This window comes from Pyrus communis, chromosome 14 (assembly GCF_963583255.1).
Source record: "Pyrus communis chromosome 14, drPyrComm1.1, whole genome shotgun sequence".
In the NCBI taxonomy this organism is placed as follows: domain Eukaryota; kingdom Viridiplantae; phylum Streptophyta; class Magnoliopsida; order Rosales; family Rosaceae; genus Pyrus; species Pyrus communis.
In genome coordinates, this window is record NC_084816.1 from 11,187,147 (window position 1) to 11,210,521 (window position 23,375).

A 23,375-nucleotide genomic window follows, 5' to 3' on the forward strand; every position below is an offset into this window, starting at 1 on the left:
AAGATCCACGCAAACAATTAAAAACCCGTAACACTAAGTTCTAGCATAATAATAAATAAATAAATAATAGCTGTGTGTATTTGCAATGCTCCTTGTAATTAGGTCTTATCTTGTGCTTAGAAATTAGAATCATGTTAAAAGTGAGGCACCAAAGTCCCACAAGCAAGAAACTATAAACGTAGGAATATTATGGTGCATGGGTAAACCATAGATTTAGGATTACTATTTAGAGGTAAAGAAAGGAGGAACATTTTTTACCATTTGATATTGTCAATTGAGGGAACGAACACGAAACTTTATGTGCAGAAGTAAATGCTCTTACAACACCAATCCATTGCAAAAGTAGTTTTTGCTCTTGATATTTTCTCGGAAAAAGTAAAGTCGCATGCTAACATCCTGCTAGAAAAATACAATAAAATGGTTTCATTTATTCGTACGAAATTATGAATTTAAGGGTGGTTCAATGATTTGTGTGTTGGAGGACTGCTCCAAGTGCAGATAGGGGAGGTGGGCTCATCCTCTGTTTTCTTTTGTGTTTTAGCGGAGTTTAGAATAAGTGAACTTGTTTTGTAATTAATTTTAGAGATCCATACCTGGGTGGCTTGGTGGTTAGAGTCTTCCTCTTCAACTCACGACGTTTCAGATTCAAACTCTCTATTTATTGGATTCTGGGAACTCAATAATAATTTCAGTTTGTATTAGCAGCAAGAAGAATTGCATAGAGAGAAAGATGGTGATGCAAAACTCGAATCCAAATCTCAGAGAGCATAAGTCATGCTTTCTGTGTTTGTATATTCTCATTCATCACATCAGTACAAAATGCCGTTAGACTATAGGGAATATAGGAGAGCTTATGAGCAGGGCCGGTCCTAGGATTGGGGACCTGTGCGAGGCTCCGAGAGAGGCCCTTAAAAAGTATAGAATTTTGGTTGATACGTTTTCTTTTACATTTTAATTTTTATGATTATATATAAATTGAGATAAAGAAAAAAAAATTGGTGTAGTGCTTAGGTACCTATTTTCATTCTATGTTTTTGGATTCGAAACTCCTTATTTTTACATACCTAAAAAAAAGCCCTTAGAAGGTCTAACATTTTGGTTGCTATGTTTTCTTTTACATTTTAATTGTGATCATATATAATTGAGATGATCTATAAAAAAGAATCTTAGTGTGATGGCTACGTACCTATTTACATCTTCTATGTTTTTGGGTGTGAAACTCCATACTTTAAATAACTAAAAAAAAAAATGAAAATAAAACACAACTCATGCTTTTAAAGACCCGAAAAAATGAAATGAAACAGAAAAGAAATTAAGATAAAACACAAAATAAACGCCATGCTTTAAATAACAAAATAAATAAAACACCACTGGGTAGTGTTGACCCCAGTTCATGGTCACACTACAAGAAGAATTTGGTTTATCATTGCAAATTTAAATTTATATGTATATATGGATAAAATAAATCGTAATCAAGGATCCTTCTAAATTAAAAAGCCTTATATGGTGGCATTATTTGCACACCATCAAGGCTGGCTTTGCCTATGAGCTCATCCAACCATGAATAAACAAAGTCCTATGAGACCTTGCCACTTGCTCACATCTGAGCTTAAGACTAAAGATCTAATCTTAACCATTAATCTCTAGCCAGCTATTGTCACATAAACAACTAAACAAATTAAAATTAATTATTCACTTTAGACCTTAATAACAAACACTCTTCACTCTCTCACTTCGGTATAAATTATTGCCGCATATCGCTCGTAATGAATAAAACGTTAACTCATTACATGATTTGAGAAATAATAATCCGAATTAGTTCTTAATTGGAAGTTTTTCTTGTATTTTGCGGTGCAGGCTGACAGCTAACATGTGCCACGTGGCTATACATCAGCTGGTTAGAATCAAATTGCCAAACTCACTAGTCGATGTGAGCTGGCATATGGCCGCGCAGAAGCATCTAATTGCAGCAGCAGCTGCGGTTTCAATCACACAAATGATTGGTAAATCAAAAAAATATTCTCAGCCCAACTCTTTGGGCTCTGCAAATTAGTCATTTGTATATCCTTAATATATGTTTTTATAATAATAATCACGTAGTGCATTTCAAATTTGTGTATCTAATCTTTTGTTGTTCCCTTTTAATTAATATAAGGTACCTACAAGTTTCTCATTCTTTATTCATAGGATTTTCATCATTTATAGTTTCCGAGAAGGAGATAAGGACAAGGCACCAAACATGTTTTCGGTGTCTCCATCTGTTATTAATAATCTCGACCTGCTTTTCCTACTCACTAGTACAATACGCGCTACAGCAAGCAACCCTTTCACTAGTAAGGGGCTAGTGCACAACAACTGAAAAGCCATCAACTTGTTAGGAGTAGGTTTTGGCTTGCTGCTATCCAAATATAGTGTGGGAATTAAAGGATGCCAGCTTTACAATTGTTGTCTAAATTAAATGCAAAAGAAATATAGTAAACACAAGGACTATCAAGAGCAAACCTTTTCACAAATACAGTGACAATCAAGGTCAAGGTGGCGAGTGTGAGCAAGATGAACCGGAATAGTAGCAAGACAAGAGGCAGTGAGATTGTCGCAATGAGGCATGTACCATGTAAGGGTAGCTGAATACCCAATTTATAGAGGAGGAAAAAAAAGCTAAATAGTCTAAGCATAAATATTGAATAGTCTAAGGGGTGATTGGTGTCGGCCAATGCGTCATCAAAGTCGTGGCTGTGGTCGCCGGAGTTAGAGCGGTTTTCGTCGGTGGTGATAACGGAGTGCGGTGGTAGAGGAGAAAAAGAAAAGAAAAGAAGAGAACGAGTGAGGGGTAAAAATGGAAACTTAATGAGAAATATATAAGATGGAAACAGGGTGTAGATAGAAAATTGGTGGGGTACGTATAGAAATAAAATAATAGTAGGGGAACATTCAAAAGTATATCCAGGTTGGCTAAGAACTATAAAGTAAGGTAATTAACTTGTTCGCTGCCACTTTTCTGGATACAAAAGTAAAAGCCCATCAAGCTTCTGCAATTCCAAAAAAAAAAAAAAAAAAAAAAAAACAAACAGAGAAAAACGAAAAAAATGGAATTACAGTAATCACCGATTAATCTTTTGAAATCCCAGAGACCCAACAGAGAAAATCATGCCCGGTGAGTTTTCATTTTTTTGTTTTTCTTTTTTCAATCGAATTTTTGGGTCCAAGAAATTAAATTAATTAGATCAAATTAATCTGCCATTTTTTGGTTTTGGGTTTTCAGGGAAGATTTCAAAACCAAGCGATGTGCCTGAAGAAGCAGAAGAAGTTGCTGCAGCTTCACCAAGAATCAAGCTTGCAGATGGACGGCATCTGGCTTACAGAGAAAGCGGGGTCCCCAAGAGCAAGGCAAACTACAAGATCATCATGGTTCATGGCTTTGGAAGCTCAAAGGAAATGAGTTTCCTCGCTCCCCAAGTAACTACTCCTACTTTTGATCTCAGGGTTTTAGCAAATTCTGTGTTTAAATTCAAGTAGGAGATAGATTACAATTGAAATCAATGAAATGAGTGATGTATGCAACGGCATTACGATTCAGTTGGTTAAGAGCGTTCGTCCCTCGCTAGGTCTTTGAGTTCGATTTCCCTCTCCCCAATATCGCTTGTATCAAAATACTATGAATCTTGATTAAGTAAGAAAGAAAATTGAATTTTTGAGTTTGGTAAAAATCTGTTCAGAATATTTGTATCTGCAAAAGTCAACGAATTGAAACATTTATGCTTGTGAATATCATTGGGTTTTCTTTGTTTATGAGTTCAAATATGCACTTGGTTTACAAGAAAAATTCCTAATTTTGATTATATGGATCGGTTAAGGAAGCAGTTCTAAAGCATCAGTTTAAAGAAAAATGTCGAAATGGGTTGAGTTTTCACAATGCTTCAGTTTCCAGGAATTAATTGATGAGTTGGGGATATATTTCCTGTTCTACGATCGGGCTGGTTATGGAGAAAGTGATCCGAATCCAAAACGCTCGGTCAAGAGTGAAGCCCTTGACATCGAACAGCTAGCCGATCAGTTAGAGTTAGGGTCAAAGTTTTATGTCATTGGAGTCTCAATGGGATCATATTCCACCTGGAGTTGCATCAAACATATACCACACAGGTAAATTCACTGAGTTTTGGATTCTAGATTCATGACTTTCTGCTATTCGAGTTTCTTATATCACATTCGCTTGTGTAGGCTCGCAGGTGTGGCCTTAGTAGTTCCAGTTGTGAATTACCGGTGGCCTTCTCTTCCCGAGAAACTAATAAAGGATGATTACCGCAGGAAACTCATACATTGGGGACTCTTGTTTGCAGAATTTGCCCCGGGATTACTGCGGTGGTGGGTAACTCAGAAATGGCTCCCCTCAACGTCTGTCATGGAAAGAAACCCGGTATTCTTCAACACCAAAGACATGGATGTCCTGAAAGTAATACCAGGGTTCCCAATGCTCACTCAGGTAAAACCAAGTCATAACGTTCACTCCATGGTGTGTGGTAGTAAAGGCTGCTTCCTATGAACCGATTTACACATTAGTCGTTTCTTTCTCATGATTACTGTAACAATATTTATGCATGCACACCTACAGGAGAAGCTACGACAACGGGTGGTTTTCGATACTCTGCATCATGACTTCAAATTGGCTTTCACCCCGTGGGATTTTGATCCAATGGATCTCAGTAACCCATTCCCGCAAAACCAGCGCTCTGTTCACATCTGGCAAGGTTACGAAGATAAAGTTGTGCCGTTTCAACTCCAAAGATATGTTTCAAGTAAGCTACCATGGATTCAGTATCATGAAGTTCCTGATGGTGGACATTTGATTGTGCATTATACTGGTTTATGTGAGGCGATTCTGAGGGCGCTTTTGCTCGGAGAAGAACATCCCCATTACAAACCTAATATACCCAAAATTGTTCCATGAGTGTGCCAAAGATTAGTGTTGATTGTGTAAATGGTTAATTCATTGAAAGCATGTACATTACATTTGTTGATTTGTTGTTATTTGGAAGGAGACAATTTCTTTCTTTCATATATGAAAACGACACTTTCCTGTTCATAAACATATAGAAAAGGAATGATTAGATGGAATATCCTGTCCTATCCTGTCAAAATACTCATTACCTTCTTGTTCTGAGTCTTCTGACTTAAATTTTGTATTTGTGTCAAAGTGAACAACTTAATTTTTTTTCTGATACAACGATGTATGTACATGAAAGGGTGGAGGGAATAAATTGGCATCGACTAGGCGGTGATTCATGAGATTCGAACATAAGACCCTCACTTATAAGCGAAGATGAGTAATACTAGGTGGTAATACTAAGTTGCGACAACAACAAATTAAACTTAATTACTGACAATTTAGGATTGTTATTAACAATTCTAACAGCCAACAAGAGACCACATTAACATGTATAATCCCAAAGTTTCAAGTCACATTCCACAAACTACTACAAAAACTGACTTTTAATTTCTGTACAGTGGCCTCATTCTTCCAACAGCAAAGCTTGATCGAAACTGTAGAACTCGTCGTTCTCTTCACTGTACGGAAATTGTGTTAACCAGGTAACATCTGATATATCAGCAGAGTTTGCCATTCTCTCAAGTAACATCTTTTTTACCTAAGATAACCTTAGTAATGAAGCCGGTATATTGTGGTTTAACCTAGCTCCATTACACACGGTTACTCTAAAGCTCAGGCATTTTGCTAAGGTCAGTTACTTCATGTGTGTAGATGATTTCTGGCCGGTGACAAAGTGTGGACTCCACATGGACCAATAGTCGGAAATCGCTCTTGCACGTGTAGGGGACTGGCCATAGCACTGTAATCTCAGATGCACCAATATAAGCTTTTAATTAGTAAACAGTTATCAGAAAGGATTCGGAGTGTGTTTAAAGCATGCCTTGTATTATGTACACAGGTGCATTAGTTACAATCATGCATAGAGAGATTGATATGTATGCTTTTGGAAGTAACCACAAGTTCATACATCGAGAGATTGATCAATTTGGGTGCAACCAACATTCCACCACCAACAAAACATACCAAATTCGAATAATTGGATAATTTCAGCTGGCGGAGGGATACGAGTTTAATAGATTCTTCTGAACAAGCAAAGGATTCTATACTAACATCGTATAAGTCCAGCTGTTCAGGGCTTGCGAAGAAAAGCAAAGGTAGTTTCCCAGATATTTTGGGACAAGCATGAATATCGAGCTCACGAAGATTAGGAAAAGCTCCTCCGCCTTCTTCTTACCTCCAATGTTGCCACTTCCGCATATTTCTGAATTTCAAAACCTCCAGAGATGTAAATGCAGGTTTGGTGCCTATGCCACCATAAAATTCAGAACCTACTGATTCCGCTCCATTCAGCCCATCGATTTCAAGCTCTAAAAGGGACGGTAGCTGCCCTAATGCTGCAGCAATGGACAAACTACATTCACAATGCTCAAGTTGGAGAGTCTCTAGATTAGACAAAGAACCATCTTCGAACCAACCTGGAAATGTTATACCTCCATAAGAACTGACAGTAAGGTATCTTAGGTTGGTATGGGGTTGCAAGTTGTGCAGCACTTCTCGATCTTTTTGTGAGTCGTTAGTGCCCCTTCTCAATGCAAAATTAGTTCATGGAGCTGTGTCTTTTCCCCAAGTTTGGCCTTCAAAGCATCCTCCCTAACAATATTCTGTAGTCCTGAAATACGAAGCATTCCCTCCAAGTGTTGAAATCCCTTCAACACTACAATGTTAGCCCGTCTTTTTGTCTAAGATAAAGTCACTTATTGTTTGGAGATCTTTCGACTTGCTCATCTGCGGGGGCAGGATATTCTTAATATTTGTACCTTGCATATCAAGATCCCGCAAATTGATTAGCCTTTTCAGATCGACTGGTAACTCGTCAAGGATGTACAAAAAGCCAGAAGTAGTGTTTGTAAATTTTTCAAAATACAGTTCGTATCAGGTAGTTTTTGGGTTGGAGTCCCACTGAGGTTCAAATACCGTAGATGTTTGAAGTTTCTAATCGAATTAGGCAACTCCTAATGTTCTCCCCGGCTAATTTGAGCACCCTTAAACATTGTAGTGTTAGAAGTAGATCACAGCATACCTTAGCCAATGGGTAGAGGTTGCCTAATAAGAAGGTTCGCAAGTACTTATCTCTCCAACTTCCTTCATTGTTTTCTTCTTTTGGGGTTGTACAAGATCTTCAGCCATCCACTGCAAAACAAATTCCTGCTTGCAGAATTCGTGGTCTTTGGGGAAAACAGAACAATAGGCAAAACAACGCTTGAGATGGGGAGGCAAGTAGTGGTAGCTTAGCCATAGAGCAGGCAGAATTGTACACTCTGTATCCCAGATGTCACTCTTTAGTACACTCTCCCATTCCTCTGCATCCCGTTCAGATCGTAAAAGACCTCCAAGCGATTTTGCAGCTAAAGGAAGGCCTCTGCACTTGCTAATGATTGGTCTTCCGATCACTTCAAGATTTGGATTTCCACTAACACGTGCATCTTTGAACGTATGTTTTGCAAACAACAACCAACAGTCATTCTCAGATATTTGCATCAGACGGTGGGCATCAAAAGTACCCTTCACAGATGCAACGCGTTCATTCCGGGTAGTAACAATGATCTTACTTCCACAAGTTTGTACATCAAATTCTTCCGAAACACAAACCCATGCCCGGAGCTCAAAATGTTGCCTCACTCCAACATCGTCGTATAAGAACTGAGCGAGGGTGGTCTTTCCGATCCCACCCATTCCCACAATGGGAATCACACCTATCTTGTTGTCAACATCATCGGCTAGCAATAATCTAATGAAGGTCTCCTTGTCCTCATTTCTTCCATACACATCAGAGTCTTCAACCAAAGAAGTTGAAGGTAGTGTTTGTGAGATTATGTGTCGAGGACCTGCTTCCAAGTTTAAAGAATCTTTCTGTTGTACTTTACTTGAGCTAGCTCCAGCTCGTTCTTCGGCTTCCATTTTGCATCGTAACACTTCTGTCTTGATGTGGTCCAACAAGTCCAAGGCATCAAAGACAGCCTCTTTAAGCTCATGCAACACTGCTTCACGTCTGAGTTACCCAGCCGCTTCTGCTCAGCATCACCAAAAACTGCATTAACTGACATCGGCTTGATCCTCAATTTATTTAGTAGTCAATATGTCAGTTTATTTCCCCGGGTAAAGTTCTTTACTTCGTGAGCTCCCCTAAGCATTGTTGAGCAAAAATTGAAGACAATATGTAAACAAATAATTCACTTGACACACTTTCACCCTCATTCATTTCCGAAGAAGGTTTTATTAATTTGAGTTCGACCCATTCTAGACTATACGTCTATTAATTACAATCCTTCATTAAAAAGGAAAAACCCATTGATTCTAACATGAATAAATCATAACTTGCGGATTTGGGTGTTTATTTGATTTTGCGACTGCACCTAGGTGGAGCCCTAGATTGCCTATGTACCCTCGTTGAGGGATCAAGTTACTCGTAGTTCCTTATGTATTTGTTGGGGTTTGATGTCTTATGCAGTTTCAGCTCGTGCAGGCAAAGAGCATTAAATGCCTTGCACAGTTTTAGCTCGTGCGGACGAGGACTTTGAGCTATTGGAGCTTTTGATGCCTTGCTCAGTTTTAACTTGTGCGGGCTAGGATAAAACACGGCTTCCTGCCATTTGAGACTTGTCGTGGCTTCGTACCATTTGATCACTACTACGAAAGCAGCTTATTGTGTCGATAGTTGGTGTCGGTTTTATATAATATACTGGCAGATAAAACATTTCCGACACCTTCTTTACATGGTGTCGGAATTAATGTCGGCTATAACCAACAAAAACTGTCTATGTCACTTATAACCGACTTAGACTATTAATGTTGCTTATAACCGACATATATTTTAATCTTTTTAAATGGTGGTGTTGTATAAAAAGAAAACCGTGTCGCTTTCAACCGATAAAAAGTTAGTGTCAGTTTAAAAAAAGATCGTGTTGCTTCTAACCGACACTAACAATTATTTTTAAATATTTTAAAACTGGTGTCGGTTGTAGCTGACACTAATAATATTTTTAAATATTTTAAATGCAGTGTCGTTTTGTTATCTACCATGGGCATAATTAACCACGACAATTTCTGACAAGACACGAAAACGGCACAAAAATAACAGGTTTCGGGTCAACACGATAACTAATCGGGTCATTATCGGGTAACCCGTTAATAACGGGTTCTTAATAGGTATACATGTGGGTAACCCGTTTCGACTCGTTTAAGAAAAAAATAATTTTGATAATTTTAAAGTTTAATTACTAAAAGATTTATTATAAAATACAATAGCCATATTAATATATACAATATATTCTATATTAAATATATAGTTTTGCATTATTATTCTATATAAGTTTTAAAAAAAAAATAGTCCTTATTTATTTTTATTATGAGAGTTCCTTATTATCATTACTAGGATAAATGTTGTTGTCCAAAATTAAAATGAACCAGTATAGTATTTGTATAGGTAAAAACTAAGAATACATACATACAAGTATGAAAAATGTGAAAGAATATATAAACACTCATGATTCATCATTATTCCTCCACAAGTAGATAATGATTACAATTACATTATCGTTTAGATTTTTAAAATCCTCCAAACCCTCATGAATAATGTTTTTTATTTGAGGGCAAAATTAATAATAATTATAGTAGAAGTGTAAAAAATGTAAAAAAAAATATACAATCGCTCATAGTGACAAGCTTTACAACTTTCATAAGGGGTCGGCTTCGAAATCCAATATTATATAATCCATAAACCTTAAATTTATATTTAACCATCGATTATCATTTAGCTTTATTCTTCTTACTGAATTTCATTTTTTGAATTTTCTTTTTTTGAAAACATGATCATCTAGCAGATGTAAGAAGATGAACGATTTAGATCTTTGATATCATGTTTTGATATTTACAGTTAATTGAAATATGAGTCGATGTCATATAGTTTGTAGAAACTTTATAAACATCGAGCAATATTTTCACTAACCGTAAAACTCGGAACATAATATCAATTATCCAAACCATTCATCTTCCTGCATCCTCTAATAGATCATGTTTTCAAAAAACAAAATATGAAAGAAAAAAAACAAAATATGATGAGAAAAATGAAGCATAAATGTAAACAACAATCAATGGTTAAATTTTGATTGATTTATATGATTATAGTGGCAAATTTCGAAGTTAAGCTATTCATGAAAGTTGTAAAGCTTGTCCATACGAGCGTTTATATATTTTTTCTATATTTTTTACACTTCTATATTAATTAAAAAACTATTAAAGACTTTACTGAAATAATAGCCGTAAGATAAATGAGAGTAAATTTGTACCGTTCGATTCTATTTCACTTATATTATTAGAACTTTTTTGGACGAAAAAACCCCTTCTCTATTCCATTATTTTCCAATTTTACCATTTGATCAAAACAAAAGCCTTAATTCTTTTCTCTCTCCCCACTCCTGTAAGCCTCTCCTCTTCGACAACAACACAGCCGTCGACAACACTACTACCGTAAATCAACTTCTCCAAAAATTGAAAAGCTGGGATTGGGTCCATTGGGATTGGGATTTCAATATGAGTAGGCAATTTTGAATTTAATTGGAATTTGGATCAAGAACTGCGTTTTCAAATTTGGGTTTTTTTTTCTTCTAGCTTTTGTTAAGGTTTCATGTTAATTGATGCTTAAACCTGCCAAATCTAAACCTCTGATGTTAATTTATGCTTAAACTTGCCAAATCTAAACCTAGTCCTTCCCAAATTTTGCATTATTTCTTGTGCTAATTGTTATCTGGGATGTATATAGTTTAATCTATTGGGAGGTATGTAGTTCTAATGTGGGTTTTCGATTTGAATTGGACTGTAGTTCTTGAGCTAATTGTTATTTGGATTTCATTCTTCACGCAAGGCATTTTCTCATTCTTTTCATTTGAATGTCAATATTATACTGAAATGATCCTTTTTATCAAATAATTAGACTTGCTCTTATAATATATTTAGCATCAGTAACAAATTATAGAGGAAAAGTGAAGTACGTGTAGAGAATACCCAGAGAAGGCTCCAGAAAATTACTCAGCCATGATATCCATGGCTGCAAGAAATGCCACAAACTATTCATTAGACCTGGCAATTTCTTACACGACCCGTTAACACGACACGTAAACGACACGAAAATAACGGGTTTCGGGTCAACACGATAACTAATCGGGTCATTATCGGGTCACACGATAATAACCCGTTAATAACGGGTCCTTAACAGGTTTACACAAGAGTGACACGCGGGTAACCTGTTTCGACACGATAAGAAAAATGCTATTTTGATGATTTTAATTTTTTAAACTACTAAAAAAAACTTACTATAAAATGCAATAGATATAATGAATATGTATATATTGTTTATTAATTATTATTCTATATAAACTTTAAATTTTAAGTTTTATTTATTTATTTATTTTTATAGTATATTATAGGCAAAGATTGAGATTAAAAATCATAAAACACATTAAAAATAAAAATATCAAGTAATATAAAAATACCAAACACATAAAAAAATTATAATAATTAATTTCCCACCTAATATTTCAAGAGTTTCATCCATTTCCCGCCTAATGTTTGGGAAATTTTGCAACCTATATCCATCCATTTCCCGCCTAATATTTAACCCAAAGAAACTCTAAGTGTTAGTTAATGTATTGTTTTGATGGGATACGCATCCTATGAAACAAATTTCAATGATCCAACCGTCAAACTTGTTTATATATGCTTCGAGATCGGATATGCCAAAATTTGCAAAAAAAAAATATTCAGAGATCAAGAAACGAGACAAAACTTTTCAACGGTTATAAACGAAAAATCACGATTTAACGGTTGTTTTAACTCTGATTTTGATGATTTTTTACAGCTATACTCTTTGACCCTATATGAATATAATGAATGAATTCGATCTTCAATTTAAAATATTTACATTGGTGGATACCACAAAATCTTATGTTATACTTGATAAAAGTATAAATAAACTCTCAAGTATTAGTGAATTTATCATTTTGATGGGATACGCATCTTACAAAACTAATTTCAACGATCCAACCGTCAAACTTGTTTATATATGCTTCGATAGCGCATACACCAAAAATTGCAAAAAACAAACATTCAGAGATCAAGTAACAAGACAAAAAATTTTGACGGTTATAAACGAAAAATCACGATTTAACGGTTATTTTAACTCCGATTTTGATGATTTTTTACAGCTACACTCCTTGACCCTGTATGAATACAATGAATGAATTCGATCTTCAATTTAAAATATTTATACTAGTGGACACCACAAAATCTTATGTTATACCTAATGAAAGTATAAATAAACTCTTAAGTGTTAGTGAATCTATCGTTTTGATGGGATACGCATCCTACGAAACTAATTTCAACGATCTAACCGTCAAACTTGTTTATATATGCTTCGAGATCGCATACGCCAAAAATTGCAAAAAACAAACATTTAGAGATCAAGTAACGAGACAAAAAATTTCAACGGTTATAAACGAAAAATCATGATTTAACGGTTATTTTAACTCTAATTTTGATGATTTTTTACAGCTACACTCCTTGACCCTATATGAATACAATGAATGAATTCGATCTTCAATTTAAAATATTTACACTAGTGGATACCACAAAATCTTATGTTATACTTGATGAAAATATAAATAAACTCTCAAGTGTTAGTGAATCTATCGTTTTGATGGGATACGCTTCCTACGAAACTAATGTCAACGATCCAACCGTCAAACTTGTTTATATATGCTTCAAGATCGCATACATCAAAAATTGAAAAAAACAAACATTCAGAGATCAAGTAATGAGACAAAACTTTTCGACGGTTATAAATGAAAAATCACGATTTAATGGTTATTTTAACTCCGATTTTGATGATTTTTTATAGCTACACTCCTTGACCCTGTATGAGTACAATGAATGAATTCGATCTTCAATTTAAAATATTTACACTAGTGGATACCACAAAATCTTATGTTATACTTGATGAAAGTATAAATAAACTCTTAAGTGTTAATGAATCTATTGTTTTGATGGGATACGCATCCTATGAAACTAATTTCAACGATCCAACCGTCAAACTTGTTTATATATGCTTCGAGATCGCATACGCCAAAAATTGCAAAAAACAAACATTCAGAGATCAAGTAAAGAGACAAAAAATTTCAACGGTTATAAACGAAAAATCATGATTTAACGGTTATTTTAACTTCGATTTTGATGATTTTTTACAGCTACACTTCTTGACCCTATATGAATACAATGAATGAATTCGATCTTCAATTTGAAATATTTACACTAGTGGATACCACAAAATCTTATGTTATACTTGATGAAAGTATAAATAAACTCTTAAATGTTAGTGAATTTGTCGTTTTGATGGGATACACATCCTACAAAACTAATTTCAACGATCCAACTGTCAAACTTATTTATATATGCTTCGAGATCACATACGCCAAAAATTGAAAAAAACAAACATTCAGAGATCAAGTAATGAGACAAAACTTTTCGACGATTATAAATGAAAAATCACAATTTAACGGTTATTTTAACTCCGATTTTGATGATTTTTTATAGCTACACTCCTTGACCCTATATGAATACAATGAATGAATTTGATCTTCAATTTAAAATATTTACATTAGTGGATACCACAAAATCTTATGTTATACTTAATGAAAATATAAATAAACTGTAAGTGTTAGTTAATGTATCGTTTTGATGGGATACGCATCATATGAAACTAATTTCAATGATCCAACCATCAAACGTGTTTATATATGCTTCGAGATCGCATACGCCAGAAATTGCAAAAAACAAACATTCAGAGATCAAGTAACGAGACAAAATGTTTCGACGGTTATAAATGAAAAATCACGATTTAACGGTTATTTTAACTCTGATTTTGATGATTTTTTACAGCTACACTCCTTGATCGTATATGAATACAATGAACTAATTTGATCGTCAATTTAAAATATTTACAGAAGTGGATATATACCACAAAATCTTATGTCATGATGATCTATGAAAATTGAGGATTTTGTAAAAGGAATAACATGTAAACTTTGAGTTCCATTGGCAAGGTTACATGGTCTTTTAGATTTTTAAAACCCTCCAAATCTCATGAACAATGTTATTTATTTTGGTGAAAAATTAATAAAATTAATAATAATTATTGTAGAAGTGTGAAAAATGTAATCACTCGTAATAAAAAGCTTTACAACTTTCATTAAGGAGTCAACTCCGAAATTTAGTATGCATATACTGATTTAGTATTATATTTTACATTTTTTTGGGTCAAATTATGTTTTTCATTTTCATTTTTATTGATTTAAAATATATTTTTCTTAACGGGTAACGGGTCGGGTCATATTACCTGAAAATATTAACAGGTTGATTTCGGGTCGGGTCATATTACCCGTTTACTTTAATGGGTATTACACAACACGATCCGTTAAGCTATCGGGTATGACACGAAAACGACACGAATACGAGAAACACGACACGAATGCCAGGTTTACTATTCATAATTTCATACCAAACAACGATTAGGATATAGTAGGACAAAGCTTAAGCAAACTGAGGTAGACTGTGAGCTCTTGAAGAAGTTATGTGAAACACTAACAGATTAAACCAACCTTTGTACATGCATATGCCAACAACCACTCTCACTATGTGTCCATCTTGTGAAAGAATAGGATGTGTGGAAGAAAATGCGCAAGGTTACAATGTTCTAATGTTCCAATGTCCTTAATTTTACAAATCTTTTGAACATTTGATGTTTTGTATGTTGGAGCAATTACCTGTTAATATTATCGGATCGATTTTGGGTTGGGTCATTTTACCTGGTTATTTTAACAGGTGTTAGACGACACGATCCGTTAAGATGTCGGGTATGACACGAACACGGAAAACACGACACGAATGCAGGTCTAGGCATAATGTGTGATAAATTCATATATACTTAAGTTAAAAAAAAAAAAAAAATTAAAAACACGGGTCACTAAACTTTTGCAAAATTTCAAACATTTTGAAATTTGAAAATTTCACACCACTCGAGTAGACTCCCGCACAAAATTCTAAATAAAAAGGAAGAGAACACAGCCCCTTCAGCAAAGCAGCTCTTTCTTTGCTCCTTTTTTGCAACCACAACAACAACAGCAGCAATCGCCGTTTCAAATTCAACAGCCTTCACAACCCTTTCAGCAAAGCAGCTCTTTCTTCTCCCAACAACCACCGCAACAACAGCAGCAGCAAATGCCGTTGTTTCAACAACCACAATTCCAGCAGCAGCAGCAACAACCGCATCAACAACAACCATATTTTGCATCAAAACATTTGCCTTTCTCCTTTCTCTTTCAACACTGCAGTGATGAGCACGCCGTCTCCACAGCTTCCCTTTTAGGGGCTGTTACTCGAGCCTTCGAGTTCTGATTTTCGCAAGACAGCTAAACCGGCGATCGATCCAAACTATTTTTCTCATCTTCCTCCCTCCCTTGGCTTCATGGTTTCACATCAAACACAAAATCTGACAAATTTTTTCTTCCTCCTTGCAATCAATTACGTGGCTGTTCGGAAAATTTAATTCATGGTTTTATAAGGGTGTTTGGAAAATACGAAAAAAAATCGTATATTAAAAAATATATATCTTGGGTTTATGGGCGTTTTTTGTTGGGTGAAAAAAAGAAGTAAGGATTAGGGATAGGTAGGACGGGATTAAAGATCGGGTTTTGGGGTGTTTAATGAGTTGGCTTGATTGATTTTCTGCTTGAGACCAACAAATATACTTGTTTTGAAATCTGAGATGCAGGAGGCGAGGGGAAGGTGACACAGAGAAGCAAAATAGGACGCAAGCAACGTCGATTTACTGGAAACGGTGAAGAAAAGAAGGTGAGGATTGAGAGAGGGTGAAGAAGACGATAAAAAAAGAAGAGGAGTTCTATAAAGAGAAAAAAAAAAAAAACCAATTATTAGGTGGTGTCACTTTATAGTGGTTATTTTATTTCTCCAATTATTAGGTGATATCGCTTAGAACCGACACTAGTCTTTCAGTACTTAATGTCATATGTATCCGACGTAAGTCTAGATGTCACTTTTAACCGACATTGCTATCTTTATTTTATTTTATATTGCTTTCCTTTTTTGTGGTGGATTAAAGAGACTAACCGACATCAAAAGCCTTTTCATGACGCTAGCAATGATGTCGGTTCTGTTATCCGACATTGCACGAGTTTATATTGGATTTTTACCAAATATCGGACAAAAATTATGTTTTCTTGTCAAATTTTGGACCGCCAATTATAGGTAATTTTGTAGTAATGGATATTTGATACGGCTTCATGCCATTTGGTGGTTTTTCTTCGGCTTTGTGCCATTTGGGATTTGATACGGCTTAGTGCCATTTGGTATTTAATGTGGCTTCTTGTCATTTGACATTTGATGGCTTCGTGCCATTTGAGCGCCTTAAGTGAAATTAATCTACTTATATTTTGGCATTTGACTTTTGGTTAGTGCCGTATCTTTTGTCTCCGCATTTCAGGCTTCATGAATAATTTCAACTTGATGGAGGCCATATTCATATAGCCCATGTGTGTAGCATGGAGGTTCATCCATCCTTCTTCTATTTCTCGGACAAAAGACATAGAAGCAGCAATTGACATCTTCCTTTTAGAGGTTTTTGTCTTGTTTCTTTGTGGGGCCATGTTTAAATAGCCTTTTTATAGGATTGGAACCCTATGTGAACATCACTTTAAATAAGGAAAACTATTGAAAAGAGCTTGAAAACTTTGAATTTTAACGAAAATGATAAAATAAAGGGTAAAGTGAATAGTACCAGGATTGACTTTTTAGTGTAAAAATATAGTTTATCGTTAAAGTAAACAATACCGAGCTTTTCGTTAAAGTTCCCTTTTAAATATACTTTTGCTGGGACCTTCCTGATTGTAGGAAGACGTCATTTTCTTTTTTGATTTCACCACCGAAGCTTGTTGCAACACCCATAAGTGATGAACAATATGTTTTCTTCTTTTCCCTCTCTATTTTCCATTTTCTACTATAGCTTTCTTTGTTCTTTTGTTATCCCAATTTTAATGGGATCTTTATGAAAGACATACAACAACCCAGCAGATATGGTCCTTGAAATCATAGTGGAGATTGCTTTGTTCATCTTCATTACTTTTCACTTCCCGTATTTGCACGAGAAGAAAATAAATGAACAACGGTAAGTAGGGGTTACGCTCCTCTCATTTGCTACAACCATCAGAGTCAGTGGTTTCTTTCCCTAGGCGTGTACTCAAAACAAAAAGGGCAGGATGACTATTTTTTCTACTATTTATAAAGAACTCGCAGTTGTTGGCTGGGCTTTCCCCAAGACTTGTCACCAAGGAATGAGCATACCGCTCTTCGTTGCAACAGTAGAGGAATGTTGTCGTTGTTGTTTGGCAGCTCCGTTGTCACTCTACACAAGACTGTTGTATCTCCATTACTTTCAGCTTTTGCTTTCTTCAGACTCGTGCTATTTGTGGGAGTTTGGTTGTGGTGAAGACGGAGGACTGCACGCGTCTTCTTTCTTGGGATGGAGCATGGACGACAGAGAGCATCGACCACTCTCATGGAAATTCTTAGAGCCGATGATGATGGCAGGGAGCAAAGAGCATGTGGCCGTGGAACTTCGTCTCAAACTTCGTCGAGTGTTCCAGACCACTTAAAATTTCACTGCGGCAGGGAGTGACATCGACTGCTCATTTCTTTCTTGGCATGGACGGCGAGCATGGATCACTTAGATTTGATTGGAACTTCACGGGTTGGTTTAAACCATCCAGAAGAAATTCATGGGACTAACAGCAACGGCAAGGAGCTAGGTTGTGGTAGAGATGGAGGACTGCAGACGACTTCTTTCTCGGGATGGAGCATGGACGATGAAAAACATTGATCACTCATATTTGTTTGGAACTTCACGGGGTGGTTTAGACCACCCCGAAGAAATTCATAGGGCTAACGGTAGCAACAAGAAGCTAGGTTGTGGTGGAGGAGTAGGACCGCAAATGACTTCTTTCTTGGGATGGAGCATGGACGATGAAGAGCATCGATCACTCAATTTGATTGGAACTTCACGGGGTGGTTTAGACCACCCACAAGAAATTCATGGGACTAATGGCAGTGATAAGGAGCGGAGAGCGTCTGGCCATAGAGCTTCGTCTCGAGCTCCATTGGGTGGTCTGGACCACTTAAAAGTTTACGACAACCACCTCCATTTTTGCTTCAAGGGAATGGGAGAGGTTGAAGAAGCAAATTGCTTATTCTTTTTTTTATTCTTGCAAAGCCGAGAGAAACCAAACAAAGAAAGATTTAGAAGGATGGATTTATACCTTTAAATGCTTTGTTGCTTTCCTTTGCCGTGTATCCACTTCTCTGTTTGCCTTTGTCTCCTTGAATTTCCGCAGCACTTCACTTCTTTGATTTCTCTCCAACTCTCTCAAGATTTCTGCCGTCTGTTCTTCTATGTTGTCTCTCAATTTCTGTAGCGTTTTTTCTGTCTCTATCTTTTTTCACCCTTGCTTTCTTGCTTTGTTCTTCTTTGCCGTCCATTATTCTCAGTTGTTTTCTCTGTGTCCTATTCTTCTTCTTTTTTTTGTTCCCCCTGCTTTTGGATCACATCCTTTTATAGAAAGTAGACATGGAGCAGTTTCTTGCCATTTTCACGAAGTGGAGCGGTTTGGAAAAGCCACTACGTTGCTCTAATTGAAGACGTGGGACTATAGGATTGTTCTAGAAGCAAACTACTTCTTGAAGTTTCAAAACGTGATTTTATCCCGTTTATATACATATATATATATATATGTATATATATACACACACACACACATATATATTTAGGGATAAAACAACAACTTCCATATTGTTTTCACTCTTTAAAAAAAATAAAATAAAAAAAAATGTTATTCCCACCCTAATGTCTTATCTTCCCACCCACCTTTTTATGATTTTTTTAATTACAAATTTGTCCACTAGTAAAATGACTAATAAGGACCTTAGTTACCCCCTTTTGCATTAACTTTTTTTTCTTTTTTTTTTTTTTTTTTTTTTTATAAAAAAAGAGAAAAGAAAAGTTTAGGCGTGATAACTCTCACACTATGTTTAGAAAATTTGTCTTCCTTAAACCCTAACTCATCATTCCCATCTCCTTTCATTCGGAGAAATCAAAATCATTCAAAGAAAGCAAAAAGAATGAACTTAGAAGATGACGTTTCTATTGAAGAAGTAGATGATTTGCATTAGGTTAGGGTGCAATTTGTTTCATGTTTTCCTATGAGAATTCCTGGAATTCATTTTCATTAGGTGAGGGTAAATTTGTCTATGGAAGCCAATTCTTACATAGAGCAGAGGGTCCAGCAAAGCAATAGCGAGGGCGGGGGACATCAGCGGCGTCACAATCTTGTTGACGCTGCTACATTGCGGCGACAACCGTTCGTCGTCTCTCTACTGTTGTTGTTGCTGTTCATTTTTGCTGACAGCTCGTCGTATCTCGGCGTGGTGGTTCTGTTGCTGCTGTATCCGAGCGGCAGGGTGTAGGGTGTAGGTGCGAGAAGGGTGGTTGTTCCTGGACAAGGGAGACGTGGGGGCCGGGGCCGATGCCTTGTTGTCGTTCTAAGGGGGTTGTTCTTGTTGCTGGGGCTCCGGCGAGGATCAGTGGGATGGGAGGAAGTGAAGATTCCAGATACATGGTTTTGGGGAGATCTTGAAGTGATAGAGGGTTTAGGATGAGATTACATGTAGAGGAACATCAACATTGGGGGTTAGGGTTTGTGGGTTAATTTCATTTTTGGTATTTTAGAGTGAGAAACACAGGGGATAGATAAGAGAGAAGATGAAGGGCATGAAAGAGGAGGAGGGACCAAAAGCGCCAAACCACTGTTCACATATCACTCTGAACAAATTAACCAATAACTTACAAAACTAGAACAAACCCAGAAAGTAAAAATCTGCGACAAAGTAAGAGAATCTCCACAATATATGGCAAAAATGGAAAATGCATATGAAAAAGAAAACAAAAGGGGAAAAGCAAAGAATGAAAACCCAGAATTCTTCATTCCCACCCCAATTGGAATTTGGAAAGGAAACAGTATATTTTTTTTTTCTAGCTTTTGGAAGAGAGTAATATTATTTGTTTATATTCTTTTTTAAGAGAAATTTATCTCTAATTATATATAGGGTTATTTTAGGAATAATAGTGGGTGGGAAAATAATATTTTAATTTTTAAACTTTTTATAGTGAGTGTAAATATAACGTGGGTGGGAAAATAAAACAACAGGGTGTGTTTAGCAGCTCTAAAAAAAAAAAAGGCACTGCAATCCCCACACATCTCCACACCTACTCCACTTCTTTTATATTTGTATTTATTTATTTTTACTTTGTGAAAACATATGGTTCAACAAGCATTATCCTCTTTACGTAAGTTTGAGTTTAATTAAATCAAAAGGTTGGCAGTGTGGTTTAATAGTATTTGTCTCCACTTGTAGATGAAATGTCTTTGGTTCAACTCATGTAAGGTAGAGCTATTTAGTACTATAATCTAATAGCATTCCTTTCATTTCTATGTAAGGAGTCTTAAATTCGAATCTTATGAATGACGAGTTGCAAACAAATTTATTCATGAATGATAAAGAAAAGATCTGAAGGGCAAAGACAATTTCTTTCTTTTATATGGAAAACGACACTTTCCTGACTATAAACACCTAACTTGTTTGTGATGTTGACAAATCGAATCTAAGATCTCTTTTACAAGTGAAAAAAAACACTACTAGACTGTAGTTTTAAGTGTCATAATAGGTTTGTAAATTGCAAGTTAGATTAGTAATTAGAATTGGGTTTGTTGGAATGAGGATAATGCTTGGGCTGCTGGTTACTGTGATTTGGGCTTGCCCACATTGTACCCCATATTAAAAACGTTTGGATAAAGAGATACAACTGTTTGCTTTGTATTTTAAAACACATTCAACAAGTATTTGAAAGGATATAAAATAGCTTATATAATTGAACCCTCCTTTCCAACGTAACGCATCTTATTCTTTCTTTTTCTCCTGTACAAAACCTCTAGAGATAAACACATAAAACAATTATTTAGAATTCTAAAATTTGGGGAGATTGTAAAATTAAATAGTTGTATCTTAGTTGGGCGTTTGCAAGAATCTAGAATTTGGTGCATATTATAAAATTTGATAGTTGTATCTTAGTCGGGCAGAAGTCATTGAACCATAAACACAAGAGTGAGACGAAAAAACTGTTTTTTAATATAACAATATATTTGCATTAAAATAGAAGATAAAGTAAAGGGTGACACTATCTACACACCTATCTTTACTTCTAAGACAACTCTCAATTTTCGGTCGTTAGATAGAAGGAATTGAATAAAAGGAAAACTAATAATAATAGCTTGAAAACTTTGAGTTTTAACGATAATGACAAAATAAAGGGTAAAGTGAATAGTACCAGGATTGACTTTTTAGTGTAAAAATATGGTTTTTTGTTAAAGTAAACAGTACCGAGAGCTTTTCGTTAAAGTTCCGTTTTATAAAATCATGGACAAAATTTAACAAGGTTTATGAAAAAAAAAAAAAAAAAAAAAAAAAAGGAAAGATGAATAGTTATTAAAGGTGGACAGCAGATTGTGAGGTGGTTCATACCTATAGGAGAAGAATGTTGTGGCTGACAGCCTTTGTTAATTGCAATTAAAATTTGAATTTTAGGCACTATCTGTAAACACGGAAAGTTCCTGAAACAAGAGACAAGAATACGGTGTACAAAATATATTTTATGTTTAATGATTTTGGGGTTACAATCTCTTTGTAATTTGATCCTCTGATTCTATCTTCGTAGGGTGTAGGTTTGTGGATGAGCTGTTGATCCAAAGGGCCGTCGGGGCTTGATCTAGGGATGAACAGTTGATGAACGGATCTTCAAGGGCTTTTGGGCTTGATCTTGAAGACTGATGGATGAGCGGATCTTCAAGGGCTTTTGGGCCTAATCTTGAAGACTGATTGGATGTGTGGATTTGTTGAGGTTGTTGATCCAAAGGGCCGTTGGGGCTTGATCTTAGGATGAACGGATGATGAACGATGAACACTTCTTTTCAAGGGCCGTCGGGGCTTGATCTTGAAGACTGAACAGATGTCTTGAGGTTGTTGATGGATGAGCGGATCTTCAAGGGCTTTTTGGCCTAATCTTGAAGACTGGGTGTCTGGATTTCTTCAAGGGGCCGTCGGGGCTTGATCTTGAAGGTTGATGGATGAGCGGATCTTCAAGGGCTTTTGGGCCTAATCTTGAAGACTGAGTGTAGGTGTGGATTTGTTGAGGTTGTTGATCCAAAGGGCCGTTGGGGCTTGATCTTAGGATGAATGGATGATGAACGATGAACACTTTCCTCAAGGGCCGTCGGGGCTTGATCTTGAGTTGGTGGAAGTTCTTCAAGGGCCGTTGGGGCTTGATCCTGAAGGTTGATTTGACGAAGAACGAAGAGTGTTTTCTTGATCCTTCGGGATTTGCTTGAGAGCTTTAGAGTTTCAAGGCTTCAAGGTTTTGGTGTGATGTGAATTCCCTTCTTTCTTTCTCTTCTTCCTCCTTTTTTTCTTCTTTTTCCTCTTTTTTTTTTCTCCTTTGAAATGAATGCCTTGGCCTCCTATTTATAGAATTCCAAAACTTGATTTTTTGGATTTAAATAATCAGATGAAATAAATCATTTCTGCCAGATATTGACACGTGTCCTATTTGATGACCTTTCCAATTTATTTCGATTTTTCGTTGAGTCACACGCTACATGTAAAATTTATGTGACACGTGAGCGTTGAAATTTTAATTATTGGTTAACATTCATTTCACCGAAATTTCGATGTCTACAAATGCCCCCACTTCAAGGCGCGTCGTTGACATGTGCTTGTCACGTGTAGAAGATGCGTTTTGAAGTCCCTTAATGTAGATGTCAACCCAAGGGCCGTCGAGGCTTGATCTTGAATTGAGCTGGAAATTTCTTCAAGGGCCATCGAGGCTTGATCTTGAGTTCGACTGGAAGATTTTCTGGTTTCCTCCGATCGTTGATTTTCCACAAGCTTAATCTTGAACTGGGCTGGAAGATTCTTTTGGTCTCCTCCGAAGGTCTGAACTTACTCCTTTTATCTGGAGTTGAATTTGATTCAAGGGTGGTGAACACTTGATTTTGAATCGGACTTGTGATTTCTTCAAGGGCCATTGAGGCTTGATCTTGAGTTC

At 36.1% G+C, this 23,375-nt stretch overlaps 1 protein-coding gene and 1 pseudogene across 1 annotated transcript; one reads left to right on the forward strand and one right to left on the reverse strand.

Annotated features, from left to right (window-relative positions):
• The first annotated feature begins 3,000 nt into the window (after positions 1-3,000).
• On the forward strand, positions 3,001-5,141 carry LOC137716025 (uncharacterized). The gene is made up of 5 exons (XM_068455414.1): positions 3,001-3,154; positions 3,263-3,456; positions 3,929-4,140; positions 4,219-4,480; positions 4,610-5,141. Exons 1-5 carry the CDS (start codon positions 3,148-3,150, stop codon positions 4,943-4,945), a joined length of 1,011 nt encoding a protein of 336 aa, XP_068311515.1. The 5' UTR covers positions 3,001-3,147; the 3' UTR covers positions 4,946-5,141.
• Positions 5,142-5,507: 366 nt separating this feature from the next.
• LOC137714367 (putative disease resistance RPP13-like protein 1) lies at positions 5,508-15,434 on the reverse strand (annotated as a pseudogene).
• Between the last annotated feature and the right edge of the window lie 7,941 nt (positions 15,435-23,375).

Coding starts and splice junctions, on each gene's coding strand:
- LOC137716025 (XM_068455414.1), top strand. Junction 4,141..4,218: donor ATCAAACATATACCACACAG/GTAAATTCACTG, acceptor TCGCTTGTGTAG/GCTCGCAGGTGTGGCCTTAG. Junction 4,481..4,609: donor GGTTCCCAATGCTCACTCAG/GTAAAACCAAGT, acceptor GCACACCTACAG/GAGAAGCTACGACAACGGGT.